Below are 16,745 nucleotides of genomic sequence, written 5' to 3' on the forward strand. Positions count from 1 at the left end.
ATATGTCATTGAAATCATAACAGTACTTTGTAGTTCGTATCTTTTATGAGAAAATATCGATCATTCAATAAAGATAAATATTCATTATAATCTATAAGTTTTTTTTTAGCATGTAAGATGAGAGATCGAACTCACAACCTTTTGGTATGTTTACTTGGACCATTATAATTTATGAGTGAAGTTAACCGTAAAATATGGTGTTTTCTTAAGATTAAAGGATATATCAAAATAAATTCACCTACATATGCATCATCGCTATTTAAATTATTATAACACAGTTATTTTACATGGTCGGTGGTAGAATTCAAATCCACCGAGTGATCTCCCTTTTTTTAATAGTTGAATATGATGTATCTCCCTTTTTTCATACCTCTTTTAACTATTAGAAAACCCAAAAAATCATACCATAGGAGCCGCATAAAAAAAAACTTGACATATAAAGACGGAGAAGAACCATGGTATAAGAACAAATATTCAGGATTTTTTTCTGGTCATAAATATTCAGGAAAATTTAGTCACTGGGACTTCCAGCTTATGCTTTGCGCGATTTTCCTCAATAATTCTCTGATACTCATATTCACTGGTCACGATTAGACGCTTGACAAGGTCATATGTGGTAAGCTTGATGCTACAGTAAAGGAGTGGAGGACAGCTTAGCAAAAAAACAAGAGTGGAAATTAAACAATGCAATTGAAGAAAGAGAGCCAATAAGGCTTGGGAATCGTAATATAAATTAAATAAACCCAAAAAAAAAAAGCTTAATTATTGTACGATCATGTTTTTTAATTACTGCGACATTATTTATGGATTTTGGTGATTTTTAAATGTTTAGTTTATTATTGGATTGCAACCAAAAAAAAAAAAAAGTACAAAGGATTATATTCTAGAAATTTATCGCAAACCATTTTAAACCAAGACAACATATTTAGTACATTCAAGAAAAAATCCAAGTCAGTTCTACGTTTTTTGAATCATTAAAGGAATGGGAAAGTTTTTCAAATGTAAGGCAAGGAAAACATCGGCAACAAAAACTACATTGATTTTTTTTAATATAGAGATTATTCCGATATGAAACAAACCTGCTGCTTGGTAGATTCTTCAGGAAGTTGGGCAGTAAACCCCTGTAGAATCCAACAAATCCATCAGCAGCCCATACACCTGCATCAAACATCAACTAAAATTAAGCCAATGATTCCTAAATTACAGCTCTGCAAACTTTTTCTCCTCCCTTTGCTCGATTAGATTGCTGGGATTAACTACGATTATGTAAAGAAATATTAAATTCCTCGATTAGACTTGATCCCCATACTGAAACAAAATAAATCTGGATTCCATCTACACTCCCATCTCAGAGTTTCTAACATAAAGTGGTTTCATAGTTAAAAAAATAAAAATAAAAATTAAAAAAAATAAAAATAAAAAACAAGAATATCTGTTCTATGGAAACCAGTCTGTAGTTTAGAATTAATTAAGGACATGAAAAGGTTTGGAGAGAAACCTGCCACTTTTACATGGGCAATGACACCAGAATAAGCTTTGGACATTGGCCAAGCACGTAATTCTATGTCAAAGTGTGTTCTAGTCTCCAAACCTACCTCAGATTTCACTCGTAAAATGCCACAATTCAAAGTTAATAAAAACAACCAAATTACCTGCAAAAGCATCCAAAACTGTCTTGTAAGGTGTACCCTTCATTTGTATCTGTCTTCTCACGGTGTCCAAAGGATAGCACATGAGTGTGGCAAGGGAAGCTGAGAGCAAGGCTGTGAAGAAAGATGTTTCAGTTCTCCTTTGAACTTCCTCTGGCAAAGATTTTTTTACCCTATTATGCATAAAACATATCGTTATAGAAGATCTTTATTGTCATTCAATACAATCCAAGAAAGAACCAATGAGCGCCTACAAGTCAAAAATGCAAAAGTTCACGGCAATATAAGGAGCTATGCCAACAAGGGATGGTCCAAGACCACTGAAGTAGGATGCGATTCCTTCCTCTCGTAGCATACTTAATGAAATCTAGAAACCAAAGATTATCCATTATTTGCATATGAAGAATCTTTCTCCCATACACTGATATACAATAGACTATCTTTCATGATTCCATGACTAGAGAAGGATATGCCAACAATACCTCAGATGCTGTTCGTAACCCTGTGTCAACTGCCAAGCGTAACCTCAAAACATCTAATGGATATGTCATCTATAAAGATAAAAAGTGGTTAACAATTGCATATAAAAAAGGTCAGTCAGGAAACATAAATTGTAAAATCCTGATCTGAAAAAGAATTCTTGAAAATCTTCAACAGAAGAAGAGCATAAGTAAGAGAGAGACAAATTGCAGCATTAGGTTTTATTATTTAAAAATTAAAAAAAAAAAAAAAAAACTTTGTACTGTGAAGGAAAAAAAGCCAGACAACCTAAGGGCAGGCAAAGGGAGAGAACCCCCTCCGCCTAAAGAAGCTAATCACATCTTTGAGTGTTCTTCCTCTCTAAAACAAAGGTGGTAGTCTTCAGGGGGTCACTTCCTTTTGGGTTGTGGGACTGAATAAGGTTCCCTCCTCTGATCAGGCGCTGTCTGGGCTTGATATTGAGAAGCCTGACACTTTCTGGTGGATTTGAGCTTTTACCATTGTCTCGAGACATCTGAGGGTAGGGGCTTGGGCTTGTCCACCCTTCTTTTGTATTTGATTTATGGGCCTTGGCTTCTTTTTGCAAGGTGACCGTTTTTCCTCTCCCCAATTTAATATTCTATGCCTTTGGAAGGATCTTTGGGGTTGAATCAATTTGTGGAAAGGTAAAATTTGAAAGAACGGGGGCAGGATGAGCTTGAGGGTTGACAAAGAAGGTTGTGACCCACAGAATTGGTTTGACAAAGAAGGAAAGACTGTACTTTCGTTGTGATATTGTATTTGGAGTACTGGACAAAAGCAGGCATCCTGGACTTTCCAGATATCTATTTGACTAGGGCAGATCCCTTCTTTTCACTGTAGAATTGCAGCCTTAGAATTAAAACTTGGAAAAGAAACAATTAGCAAATTAGAAATGACATGCTTACGATGGTGGATGTCATGCCAGCAAAAGCACCAGCAGCTAGTCTTCCAATCACAGAAAGTTCACCATCTTCTCCACTGAAAAGATTCTATAAATTCAGGAATATATGACTGAGTTTTGCTACACGTGATTCTTATTTAAGATACATCTTGAAATACAAACTTTACCTTAAAATTTTCATAGGCAAAGAGTTGGATAGCACTATATGGTATGATGCGCATAACCTGGAACATTGAAGGGAGACCCTAACTAGGAATTACACCCCGAAAGCCTAAACTAGCTAATTAGCAATACATCGGGAAAGCAAGATTATGTTAGAATTATTAATAATGTCAATAGCAATTGTTCTGAAGCTGAAAAAGCTCATCAGAAAAATTATAATATTAATAATAAGATAAAATAAATTAGGAAATTAACCAAAAGCAACAACCTGAGGAAGGTTTCCCTTCCAAAGCCCTCTAATTCCTTCCACCTTTATTATGGTTGTTATTGCCTGCAATTAGCCCGTGGAGAAACCACCATTAAACAAATAGCAGAATCATATATGGTTGACACAAGACGACAGATAGAACTGAGAAAACAATTGGAGTTTACAGAGTTTGTTAGTATATTAACTAATCAAAAGAATTTTAACAATTAGCATTCTCGTCACAATGCTCGTCCTCTCAGATGGCAGCCTTTCACCCCTTAAATCCTCATTAGACTCCTTTCCCTTATCCCATCTTATTGAATTTCTGAAACCAAATTTATCCTTTCCACTATCCTCTGCCACCCTATCTCGTATGTACATTTCTTTCCATCTCTGTTCTTCATGTTTACCTCACCTTAGACATAAAAAACCATGCACAAATAGCAAACAAACTATTGTGGAACGCTTGCCAATGCGTCAACAAGTCATAAACTACCATGCTCACACTAATACGTTTAGTAATCAAACAACACCCTCCTATTTCTCCATCTTCTGCGAAGAGTAGCTAAAAACACAGGAAAGAGTTGCAAGATGCCAAAAATCGTATCAAAGCAATTTTGTAGCACCGTCAGCGTGCTGATGTAGCGCCAAGAATCATCCACGGAAAACAAATAAATGTCGGAGTAGTAACTAGTAACTACCTATTAAGGTGCTTATTGTCATACCTCGATAAAACCAATAGACTTCTTAGCTCCTTCTTGCGCAATTCTTGCTCCATGAGTCTGCAAACAGGTGAATTTCAGAGTACGAAACAAGTTAGACGAATTAGCAAAACCTCTCTCAATCTAACGTATACTTGAGAAAACGTAATGAAGTCCAGATTTCTACTCAACCTTCCTAAATGACCTTATAGATGCACAATAAAGCATCGAAATCCAAATAACCGCGACCATATAATCTAGGTTATCTAGGAGATTTCCGCGTTTAAATTATACTCTGCAACTCGTCAGCAATCAAACGAAGACTGTTGCCGTAAAACATTGTCAAACAATAACGAATTAAATAGTGAAGCCGTACGTTGGAGGTTAATAGTGCGGCTCTAACCTGCATAATAAGCTTGATGCGATCGAGCGGTGCTGTCGCAGCCTTAGAGGCCGCTCCCGACACGGCGCCAGCGGCGAAGAGTGTTGCTTCTCTGTGCACCAAAGCAAGAATCGACAATGGATGCTTGAGCAGCTGAGCCGGCGTCGGCGCGAACTCCTTCCGGTTTCTTTTTTTCACCAAAGTAATGCAGGCAAATTTACGGCTGCCATCGCCACCGCCGTTGCTACCACTACCACCACTGGTGCCAAATTGCTTGTTGCTTTTCCACAGTGCTCCACAATCCGTAGTGTTGAAGATGAAGATCCGACGATCAGATGCTTCAAGCTTTCCAATATTTCGCCACACAATAACAGGTTTCTTGTCTTCACGCATGGTCCTCAACGGAACTGAATGGCTTACATACAACAGAGTAACCGGTAACAAGAAACTCGAAAGGTTGAAAACCAAGGGATCAAAGGAAGTCGAACAAAGCCTGAAAAATCTAAAGCCGAAATTTGTAGCTGACAGGTGTATCCTAATTGGCAGCCAGATATTTTGGTTGATGGCGTCCGGGAACTTGTCGGGCTTGGGCCTGATATTTCCCAAACTCGATTTTTCTTCTGTCTCGGCCCATATGAAATGAGCCCAGATTTTGGTATTGGACCTGCCTCCTGATCTTCATCTTCTTTTTCAATCTTACTAATACGTTTAAATACTTTAGCCAAATTTAAAAAAATAAAAACTACTTTTTTAACTTTTTGAAATTTGTCATAAATTTTGAAATTATTTTTAAAAAGTAAATAACAAAACAAGAAACATATAAATAGAGTAGTTAATTATTTATAAATTAAATTTTCAAAGATGAAAAAACAGTAAACTAAAAACAAAAGTTAGACAAATGAAGAATTACCTATCCCACCTATTATCCAATGGTTCCCTAATCTCGTACATCTAGAATTGGGACAAACCACAACTCATTTACTTTGATCTAAAGTACTAAACAACTCATTTATAGAATCATCCTATTTTTTTGAATCCTAGTAAAACAAACAAAATCTATTAAGTTTGGGTAAAAATATTTATTGAATAAAAATCTATAAGGTGTTAAAAATATATATATTTATTTCATTTGACAGTCTTTATATATTATTTATTTTCTAGCAACTTTTAAAAATATCTTTTTTTAAGTTTTACTAATGTAATTTTTCACCATGAAAATAGACATTCACTTATGCCAATTATCGTTAGAGCGGTGCTCGCTTTGGTAAATAACTTATTGTTTTAAATTAAATGTCAGACAATATATAAACAAATATTTAAAATATTAGTATTTATTTTTTTATTATATAATATTTTAAATGAGTAACTTGAATAAACGGATCCAACATAATTCAAATATTTTATGATTAGGTTGTACTGAGATCATTATTTGATAAAGTTTGTTTAGAAAAACCATTGATTGTGTTAAAAAACATGTGAATCCAACTCAATCTATGAATATGGAAAAGTTTCTGGTACTACGGTGATATCTACTCCTTTGTTATTTTATTTGTTCACACTATAACTTTTTATTTATAAATAATTATTTAATACTTGTATTCTATATTATTTTCAAATGATGTTACGCTACATGACACGTAATAAATACGAGTAGTATATCTATTAGTATAGAAAATTTTCTTTATACGTGAATCAAGATGGGAGGAAAAAATAGGGAGGGAGGGAAGGAATATCAGTGGTTTGGACTAGATCATCAGAAATCGGAGAGGCCAAACAATTAAAGCTTGGTGCTGCAACATTTGGGATAAAGATGATATCAAAGCCCTAGAAATGAAAGTAATTTGTAAAGGATTACATCACCATGGAAGATTGTTTCCCCGTTCATCCAGAATCTGACTCTCTCCAAGCAATACACCTTTTCGAAAGGGTGAAGAGTGTCATCAGGTCAACGGCTCAGATTGAGTGACATACCAAGGGTCAGAACACTCGATTACTCTGACAGCTATCGTATCGACCGATCGTCTTCCTCCAACAATCATATTATGCATCTTAACCCCATAAATCACTAACTTAGGCAGATTTTCGAACCCAAGAGAACTTCTTTGTCAAGTTCAACTCGTACTTGCTAGAGAGAGGTCAATGTTTGGGGGGCAAAAATCATCCCGCCACGTGGAGGAAGCAAATAGATCCACCTCGACAATCCCAAGAATTTAGGCCACATTGGAGACTTCTGAAGTGTCATACTTAGTCATAAATCTATTATACGAGCCACCTTGCGAAGCGACTAACATCCAAGTTCGACCCACCACTTAAAACACGTTCGACCTGTTGCTCGATACTTGTAATCGCCTGTCATATCCCTAATCCATAAATATAGGGCATCACTTATGCATACAAGTATCAAATTTTATCTCGAACTTGATATTGAAGCCGAGCTGACTTGAGCGTCAGAATCTTTTTTGCCCCTCTTGTACAGGTTATTTCACGACGAAGTAAATCACCTTTCCCACGTGTCTAATCTTGACCAAGTCAGACCTTTACACTTGAACATATTTTAAAAGATTTAACATTATATATATATTTCCGAAATAAAAACCACGAAACAAGATTTCTACGAAATTGCCAACGACCATTGTTTAATACAACGAGTTTTTAAAAACTTCATACAAGTGAATTTTCTAACTTCAATTGTAATTTTTTTTTTTAGTATTTTGAGAGTGATTTTGTCACTTTCAGTGAAATCTGTCGCTTGAGGGGTAATTCTTCAAGTAATTTTTGGTAAAAATTTAATAAAATACTTAGTTCTTAAATTCTTATTTGTTTAAATTTTAAGTCTGTCTTTCTATTTCCCTGTTTTTCTTTCTAAATTTGTTGTCTCTCCAACTTTATAGACATGTTTCTCTAACTTTATTTGTCTTTCTAATTTTTACGTTTTATTTTAAAAAATTAAGCTGAGAAACATTACTTTCACTCTTATGTTTATTATTTCTTTTGTTATATAAATTTTATAAATATTTTCAAAATCTAGATGAGATTTTGAAAAAAAAATTCTCAAAAACTTAGTAATGAAATTATATAAAAACAAGCATAAATTCCAAACAAAAGAAAACTAAAAATGAAATGATTTTCAATCAACCCCGATAAATGGTTTTAAAATAAATTTTCAAATATACGTTATTGATTTGATGATTCAAAGATCACTAATGAAACCAAACATTAATCATTCCAAACTCCAAATACGAAGGCAGGGTAACTGCAGCAACCGAAGGTAACGAACCAAAGAAAATTTTATGCACTATCAATTTAATATTAATCTATTATTGAACAACTACCGTACCATTTTTAGGCTTGCTTGCTTACCGGTTTCCAAGGCCCAATTGGATAATGTTATATCGTTATTCATGTTTATCGTGTGATAGTATTTAATAGTTGTATTATAAAAATATAAAACGCACTAAAATAGTTAAAAAAAGTAAAAGAAAAAGAAAAACACCAATTATCAAGAGTTTATTGATAATTAAATGGGTAATCAATATTTAAGAATGCACATGGTTCAGTCGGTCTCGAAACAAATCGATTATTGAATTCACGTGAATCATGTGGATGAGAGAGAAGAGATAGGGGAAAATAAAATAGTGGAGAGAGAGTCCTATGATCCAGAAGGATCCAAGTGAGACTTCAATATTATAATCTTATATTCTAATCCTATGGAGGTAAGACTTAGAATAAAAAACATGACAACGGGAATTATATTAATTAAGGGCTTGCCGGCTTGTTTTTTATAAGCAAATATGGCAGCTTTGTGTTCTTATCCATCTTCAAAATAGGAATGAGAATCAAATGTGAGACCCGTAAAATTTCTTCATTTTCATCTTTTAGATAGAGACAATCATATTCATCTACTGCACCCGCATCAATCACATTCACATTTCTTATTTTATGGACTCCACAAATTTATTGTAATCATTTTTCTACTTTTATCATTTCTCTCTCATGTATTAATGAGACTTATAGCTTATTTATTTAATTATTTTATACTTTTTTATTTCTTTTTCATTATACTACTAATAATTTTCTTCTAATAAAAATCTATACCAATTTTATTAGTCGGTGTGATTTTATTATAAGATATTATAAATTTATATTAAATTTTTTAATTTTTAATTTTTAATTTAATCTTGTTATTATTAATTAATATCGGTAGATTTTTTAAAAGTAGAATTCCTTATCATTAAATATTATAATAATAAATTTTAATAACATTATTATTAAATATTATAATAATAAAATTTAATATTAAATGATGATGGTTTTAATAAAAAAAAAGTATCTTAGTGAATGTACTTTTATATTTTAATTATTTATTATTTATAAATATTAAATAAATTACTATCAATAATATAGTAATAAAATAAATTATTATTGTAATTAAAAAAATTAACGTGTAATTGTAATAGCTATAAAGAAAAGAGGTATACTAGTAATTGTTATATATCTGTTTTCGATTTCGATTTCGATTCCACACAGTTTTAGCAAACAAGATAAAAGGAATTCTGATTCTGATTCCATAAAATTTTTGGCAAACAACATCAAAGGAATAATATTCCAATTCCGATTGATTTTCATTTTGATTCATTCTCATTTCGATTCAAAGGAATAATATTTCAATTCCGATTGATTTTCATTTCAATTCATTCTCATTTCGATTCTTGGTAAGTAAACATGACCTTAGTTCACTCTTTTAAAAAACTCTTCAATCTTGATTGACACATTCCAGTTGCAAATGATGCATGTGTCGAAACTCTACATCGGAGATCCTAGACTTGCAATGTTATAATTTCACTTTTATAAAGTTAATAATAGTATTTGTCAACGAATTATTAAGTGAGCAAATCTATTTTAGGAACCAGTGTATGGCTAGAGTCTTGATTTTTTTTTTGCAACTATTTCTTTTATTGTCTTCTATAATTAGTTTTTATTCTTAATTTAAAATGTGTGTTAAAAAAACGACAACTTATTGATCAATTACAAGCTTAAGCTTGGGTTGGGTTTCTTTTGTTAGGAAACAAAATCATGTATAAGCCAATACAGCAATTTAATTCTGGAACTAACTTTATACAATGTTTAATTGAGTGATATTTAAGATTAATATGTCATACTTTGAAGACAAAACTAGATCCAGGCATGACCAGATCTAGGGCATGGCTAAACCAATTAGGATATGGTCAGATCCAAGGCATGATCGACTCAGGACATGATCAGGTCCAAGGTATGACCAGGTTCAGGCATAATTAAGTCTAGAACATGATCAACCTTAAGGTATGACCAGGTCCAGGGCCCCCACATGGTCTCGACCGACCAAGTTCAACTGACCAGGTCCAAGGCCTCGCATGGCTTCGGCCAACCAGGTTCGTCTACTAGGAAGTCTACTGCTGACTATCAATCCCTTGGTTCAACATTCAGCCCACAAGATGCCCACAACCCAACAGGGTATGCTTCGTAAGGACATCAGGATTCAACCTCTATAAATATAACAATAAACTAAACCCTAAAGGTACGCCAGAAATATCATACTCTTCTTAATCGACTATTCCGATTCTAACTTATGCATTGGAGTCGGTGTGGTGACCCTAAAGGTACACCAGAAATATCATACTCTTCTTAATTGACTATTCTGATTCTAACTTATGCATTAGAGCTGGCAAGCGCCACACCGATATTCAGTGTTATTTGATTTTGTAGGTTGAGGTTCGTTCTCGATTTCATTTTCAACAATTGGTGTGAATTTGGTGTGATTCCAAGAGGCCAAATTTTTACCGCAACAATACTAACTTGAATTTAGAGCAAGGTTCGAGAGATACTTGATCTACATGTTATTTAGTATGTGATCATACCATAAAACTGATAAGGATCCCATATTGAAGAGGTAAGAGACTTAACAATAGTTTATAATAGACCTGGTTACTCCTCCGATTGTCAATTAGTTTCGAGATTGAACGATGAATATTAATAAAAACATAGTTTTTTATGCCTATTTTGATGAGTTTAGTTTTACATTTTTATTTTCTTAGTTTTATTTTCTATTTATTTTTTTAATGAACAAGTGGGGGGTGTGGATTGTTGGCGATCATTTTCTTAGAGTTCAATAATAAAACTATTAATTTTTTTTTCCTCAAGAAAACGTAAAGTTGTGGAAAAAGGGCTATTAAAGGTTAATTTATTCCACGAAAATAAACAAAAAGTAATTAGGAAGTAACTAATCAAGTGGGCTGATAATTTATTGGCGAAACTAATTAATAACAAAAAAAGTCAAAAATAACAATTAAGTTAGCTAAAATTAAAAAATGTTTAGAAAAAACTTGGAGTAATGCAGTAGTTATATAAAAGGGAGAAACAGATCCTCAATCTTCGTACCATCTGTCCAAGGAAAAAATGAACTCCTTCATTTCCCTCTCTTATTGTAAATTCCTAAACACATTATTATTTTGATGTTGTTAAATGCTTTTCTACACTGTGATATAATTAGGGTCCTAATTAACCTCTATGCTTGTCTTCAATATCTCAGGTGAAAGTTCATTGGTGAAACCGTTTTCAGTTGGGTCGGGTCGATACCAAGTCCCGAGGCAAGATCCAAACCTTCGTCCTTCACTGTTCCCGACAAATCAATGGAAGGCACGTTTTCCCGGAGCTGCATCCCGGTAAGCATAACCTAAATCCATCTCTTTTCGAATTAATTAAGACCACGGTTAAACTCAACTATGGTCTATTCCAATAGACCTCAAATTTTAAACACAATCTATTGGCATCAACTCAATCAAACTTCCATATTAAAACTAACGTATATTAAATTAATGAATCAATTATTTACGTCGGTCCTATGAATTCACCAAAAAAAATATGTGGATGAATACGAACTAAAAAAGAGTGATTGAAGTAGTTCTAACGATTAAAAAAAATGTTGGGTTCTATTGTACACGAATGTGAATTTCAAGAATATTAGAATGTGATTGATTGATGATCTGAAAATAAGAAATTTAATGAAAAATAGAATTGTCTTCCATGCATGTTTTAAGTTTTCGAATATGTGTTTGGTACCTAGCAGATTTGTATTAATATTCATTGAGTTTAATCTCAAAATCAATTGACAATAGAATAGTAGTACATGTCTATTATAAACTTAGGTTCCTCTGTTTTCGATTATCACTTAATGAAAGTAGATTGTCTTTCTATTCATTTCAAAACTTCGACGATCCCTTCTCGAACCAAGGAGATCATTAACAATTTGGATTAATCTCAAATTAAAAAATTATTCGAGATCTATTTAATAATATATTTATAAACTAGTAGTAGTTAATGGATTTTAAAATAGACTAAAGACCCTACCTACTTTTAAAAACTTGGAAAGTGGAAATAATTGAGTAAACTTGAGGAGTAACAAATACAAATATTGATAATCGGTGGAGTGGAGTAAGAATAAGATACTACAACAAATATTGATTCTTGTTTCATTTGCTTTAGAGGTGGATGGAGAGCGAAAATGGTAGGGCCAGTGAGACCTCGCTTTGTCTTCTTTGGTTCTTCTATAGTGGAGTTCAGCTTTGACGATGGTGGATGGGGGGCTGGTCTTGCCAATTTATACGCTCGCAGGGTATTTTTGCTCTTAACTTTCTTATCTCTATTCATTGGAAATGAAATGAGGTTGTTTAAATGCATGATCTCCAACTCTAATTCCTATATTAAAATGCCACTCAACTAAAAAAAACTTAAAAGAATTTTGGTAAACTTAATTTTTAATTTATACCTTTCTATTTTAAATCCTAATGAAAGTTCCTAATGCAACTCCACAGGCAGATATGGTTTTACGAGGCTATGGTGGTTGGAATTCAAGACAGGCTCTAAGAGTTGTGAAAGAAATCTTTCCAGTGGTACACACCTTATGTGCATTCTCATAATTATGCTAACTAAACTTTTTATAAAAAAAATGAAATCAAATTTGGTTATTGAATCTTCACAATTTTATTAAATAAATCATCAAAATTTTGAAAGGTGCATAGTCTTTACCCTTCGAATCTGTATCTAATAGATTTTTAAATTTTAAAAATTGTGTCAATAGGTTTCTAAACTTTAAGAAATATTGTCTAATAGGATTCCCGAACTCTAAAAATTGTCAAATAATTCAATTCTAAAACTTTCAATTTTTTTTTTTATCTAACAAAGTCTTTAGACATTTTCTTTTACTTAATAGGTAAAAAATTTTGATCTAATATTAAACCTAAAATTGAAAATTTAGAAATTTATTAGACATTTTCTTAAAAAAATTTAACAACTATGTCTTCTTTAACCTTTACCTTCACTAACCTGATAAAAAATCACATTATAATTACTAACCATTACTAACATCTCTATTTATAAATTTCTAAATAGTCTTTCTATCTACTTGGTTCTCAAAATCAAGTCTCTTTTGTAATTACTATATATATATATATATATATATATATATATATATATATTATTTCTCTCAATTGGGGTGCTTTCATCTAAACCTCTTCTTTTTGTATGTATGTTTTTCATATACTTTTAATGAAATATGGTACTTCTCTTCTAAATAAAAGTTACTAATATCTCTATTGGTGGTGTGTTAGGACAATCCCATCAAACCTGCTTTGGCCATAGTCTACTTTGGTGGTAATGATGCAATGATTCCTTTTCCCGGTAGCCCTCACGTGCCATATTGTGAATTCCTCGACAACATGACCCAGATCGCCCTCCATATCAAGGTCAACTACCCTAAAATATTCTATTTTCTTTGAAAATTTTAAAAAAATCATTTTTAATTTTTACTTAAAAAAATTAACTAAAATTTCAAATGTGTGTTACCTAACAAGGTTTTAAATGTCGATGTCGATGGAAATGTCGAGGTCTCAATTTCATGGAAATATCGATAAAATGTCGATGTTGATGGATATTTCTGTAAAAGTTATAGAAATTAAAAAATCGTTAACTTAATTAAAAAATAACAAATATTGATATTTTGTATATATTAGTGACATTTTGTTGATATTTTGTCGATTTTTTTCTACTATGATATTGATATTATGTAACCGATGGAAAATATCGATTTACCTTCATATTGATGTCGAATTCATGAAAACGTGAACACGTTGATGTAAAAATTAATGCGTCGATAGATATTTAGAAGTGGAGTTACTTGACTTTACATTGTATAACACTCTTCAGGGCATCTCAGAGACCACTCGTTGCCTCTTCCTCTCAGTTCCGCCCGTAAACAGTGAACAACTTCACGAAATAAGGTGTAGACTTCAAAATCATATATATTAATTATTGAATTCGATGAACATGAATTTTTATATTTCTTGGATTGCTGATAGCGATTTTTTTTTTCTGATTGGCCCAGTCCGGGATTGGAGAAACTTCGACCAATGGAGAACTGTGAGAAGTATTCAGAAGGCACTATTAATATTTGCAAGCAATTGGGCATTAAATACATTGATTTGTTTAATGCAATTCAGCGGAGACCAGATTGGAAAAATTTCTTCACGTTGGTTTCTAGTTCATAGTTCCTACTATGCCTTTAAATTGAATTTGTTAGCAAAAATATTATAACTTTTTTTTTAAAACTTATTTTAGGGATGGAGTTCATTTTAACCCAAAAGGAAGCGAGGCAGTTGAAGAGGAAATTTTGAAGGTGTTGAAAGAGGCAGAGTGGGTACCAAGCTTGCACTGGCAATCGATGCCAAAGGAATACGAAGACATCCATCCCATTCGCTTTAATAGCGCAAAAGTGCTTCTGGATTAATTTGAAGTGTTTATGGATAACTTTGTTGAACTTTTTTTTAATTTCAATAAAGGGGTGGGTGGGAGAGGGACCCAAACTCATCAAATATTGTGTTTGCTTTTGTACTCCGTTGAATTGTGCTTAATAATGTTTGTCTGTATGGATCGTTTAAGAATTTAAATAAAAATCAAGAGTGGTGTTGGGATTGAAGACAAAAGCAATGGGGGAAGAAAAATTAAAAGAGAAAAATAAAGGTTAAGGCTGCTGCCAGTTGTTGGGTCTGCAAGAGAAAAATAATAAACACAAACCTCAACTATTAAGTTATTCATAAATTTAGGTTTGATCGGTGCAAACCATATTGGAGCCACGAGGTGTTGAGGCACAAAAATCATAGTGGCGGCTATTTTGTGTTGGTGCACAAAATTGAGAGCGACGACAGTGGTGTTATTTGACGGAGAAGAAAAAAAAACGTTGACTTGTAGAGCATTGTCAACAATCCGTTCTTGTGAGACTAGTGAAGTTTTTCATTCTGTATTCCTAAATAACTATTGTTGTAGTACTTAGAAGCTAGGTGACTATTGTTGTGACATTTAGAGAGACGTTTGTGAGATTCATTGTATTTATAGAACTCGTTGTCGTCTCATTTCTGTACTTTTCCTATCTTTTTTTTATTGTTGTATGTGACTTAGTTTTTAATAAAACAGAGAAAGGGAAAATATTATTGGTAATCAATTTTTCCCACCAAGTAGAAATTAAAAAATGTCATTGGAGGAGTGCCAATAAGTCTTGAAAATCGTAATAAATTATTGCATGGTTATGTTTTTTAATTACTGTAATATTATTTGTAGATTTTGGTGATTTTTAATGCTTTTTTCATTATTGGATTGCAACCAAAATATATATATACAAGACGCCAAAGTCCTCTAAATTCCTTCCACCTTTATTAATAAAACAAACAAAATCTATAAGTTAGGGAAAAAATTTATTAAATAAAAATATACATAATATTTTTTATCTCAACCAATTTTTATAAGAAAATCTTTAAAAAATATATTTATTAAACAAACATTTAATATAAACTTATTATTAAAAAATTATACTAAAAAATCTTAAAGAATAAACACTAATAAAAAGGTATAATTAGAAATCAAAAAACTAACCATCAAAGTCGATTACTAGGTGTTCACCATATTTTATCTTTCAGCTATATAGTACCTTATATTTGTGTTATTGTCTTGTCTATTTAATTTGCCACATTTTTTGTTTATTCTAATTGGAGTAAATATTGAGAAACAAACATGTAATCAATTAAGTTAAGGTGTGAGTATCTCACTCTCTTTAAAGAGATTCAAGTCCTCGATGTGTCTTTCTTTATTAACTCTCGATGCACCAGTTATCCTTGGTCTGTCCACAACAAAGAACACTTCTATTTTGGTCAATTGCTCTCGGAAGAGAAAAATAGAGAAAATGGAGAAAGTAAAGAATGAGTTATGACTTGTGTTTATTTTAATGTTTAAAAATATAAAAATTTAATTTTTTGTTTACTTAAATTACTTATTTTATTTTTTTTGAAAAAAATACCTATTCATGGATTTTTCATATTTTTTTCCCTAAACATTACAATACATGAAAAGAAATAAAATTTTGTTTTGATTTCTTATTTGAGTTATTGAAAAAAAAATGACAAAAAAAAAAGCAGGTACGTGATCTCTTAGGCTTTTTGAATAAATTACTTACTGGTAGGTAATCTATTATTTTTTAAAATAACAATTATTAAGATTGCATTGAAAAAAAAACTAAAAGCTAAATATTGAATCAAACAATCTAACTAAAATATAAGAAAACACAAATCATTGACTAAATGATAAAAACATACCGAAAAGAAAAGAAGCTCAAGTTTTGATGAAGAAAAAGTTGGGAGAAAGAGTAAGAAAAACTATTTATATAGTCGTGGAAAATAAAAATTAGGAAACTTTTGAAATTCCTTATTAATTATAATTAAAAATAAGTCATAACTTCTTAATTAATTCATTGAAAAAGATGGACAAAACTTTACCTATTTTAACTCTTTACATTCTAAGCTCAAGCTTTGAGAGGAAGAGTTTTTGAGAGAGATAAAATTAATTTGAGAAAATTGAATTTTTTTAAAGATGGAGATAAAATATTTTGAAAGAAATGAAAAAAAATGTTTAAATTAAAAGAACAAAATAGGAAGAAAAAGTTTCCCAGGACCTCTTACATGGAATAGGTAATAAATAAGTTTTTGTTAACTCTCTTTTTAAAATAGATTTTTTTCACAATTTAGTAAAATTCTCTCAAAACTTAAATGGATCTCAAATTAAGTAAAAAGAGACTCATGATTATTAAAAAAATAATAAAAATGTCACAACAGGACATTATATCATC

General features: G+C 31.8%; 2 protein-coding genes across 4 annotated transcripts; one reads left to right on the plus strand and one right to left on the minus strand.

The window, feature by feature from the left end:
* Positions 1–418: 418 nt before the first annotated feature.
* LOC111015093 (putative envelope ADP,ATP carrier protein, chloroplastic) lies at positions 419–5,067 on the minus strand. Of its 3 annotated transcripts, none has more exons than XM_022290008.2 (10): positions 4,565–5,067; positions 4,186–4,242; positions 3,482–3,544; positions 3,219–3,275; positions 3,056–3,139; positions 2,132–2,200; positions 1,904–2,016; positions 1,653–1,822; positions 1,080–1,158; positions 419–652 (listed from the first exon to the last, which is right to left on the minus strand). In XM_022290008.2, exons 1-10 carry the CDS (start codon positions 4,934–4,936, stop codon positions 502–504), a joined length of 1,215 nt encoding a protein of 404 aa, XP_022145700.2. In that variant the 5' UTR covers positions 4,937–5,067; the 3' UTR covers positions 419–501. The 3 variants fall into 3 exon arrangements, with proteins under 3 accessions (XP_022145700.2, XP_022145701.2, XP_087980605.1); XM_022290009.2 differs by having other exon boundaries at positions 419–628; positions 4,565–5,066; XM_088124479.1 differs by lacking the exon at positions 4,565–5,067 and adding an exon at positions 4,354–4,444.
* Positions 5,068–10,936: 5,869 nt separating this feature from the next.
* LOC111015064 (GDSL esterase/lipase WDL1) lies at positions 10,937–14,990 on the plus strand. Its single transcript, XM_022289978.2, has 8 exons — positions 10,937–11,003; positions 11,109–11,241; positions 12,062–12,191; positions 12,391–12,468; positions 13,186–13,320; positions 13,781–13,854; positions 13,959–14,102; positions 14,192–14,990. The coding sequence occupies exons 1-8, from the start codon at positions 10,976–10,978 to the stop codon at positions 14,358–14,360; spliced, it is 891 nt and encodes a 296-aa protein (XP_022145670.1). The 5' UTR covers positions 10,937–10,975; the 3' UTR covers positions 14,361–14,990.
* Positions 14,991–16,745: the final 1,755 nt, after the last annotated feature.

The sequence above is a fragment of the Momordica charantia genome (genome assembly GCF_013281855.1).
Source record: "Momordica charantia cultivar OHB3-1 chromosome 5 unlocalized genomic scaffold, Mcharantia_2.0 BLBB01000005.1, whole genome shotgun sequence".
Classification (NCBI taxonomy): domain Eukaryota; kingdom Viridiplantae; phylum Streptophyta; class Magnoliopsida; order Cucurbitales; family Cucurbitaceae; genus Momordica; species Momordica charantia.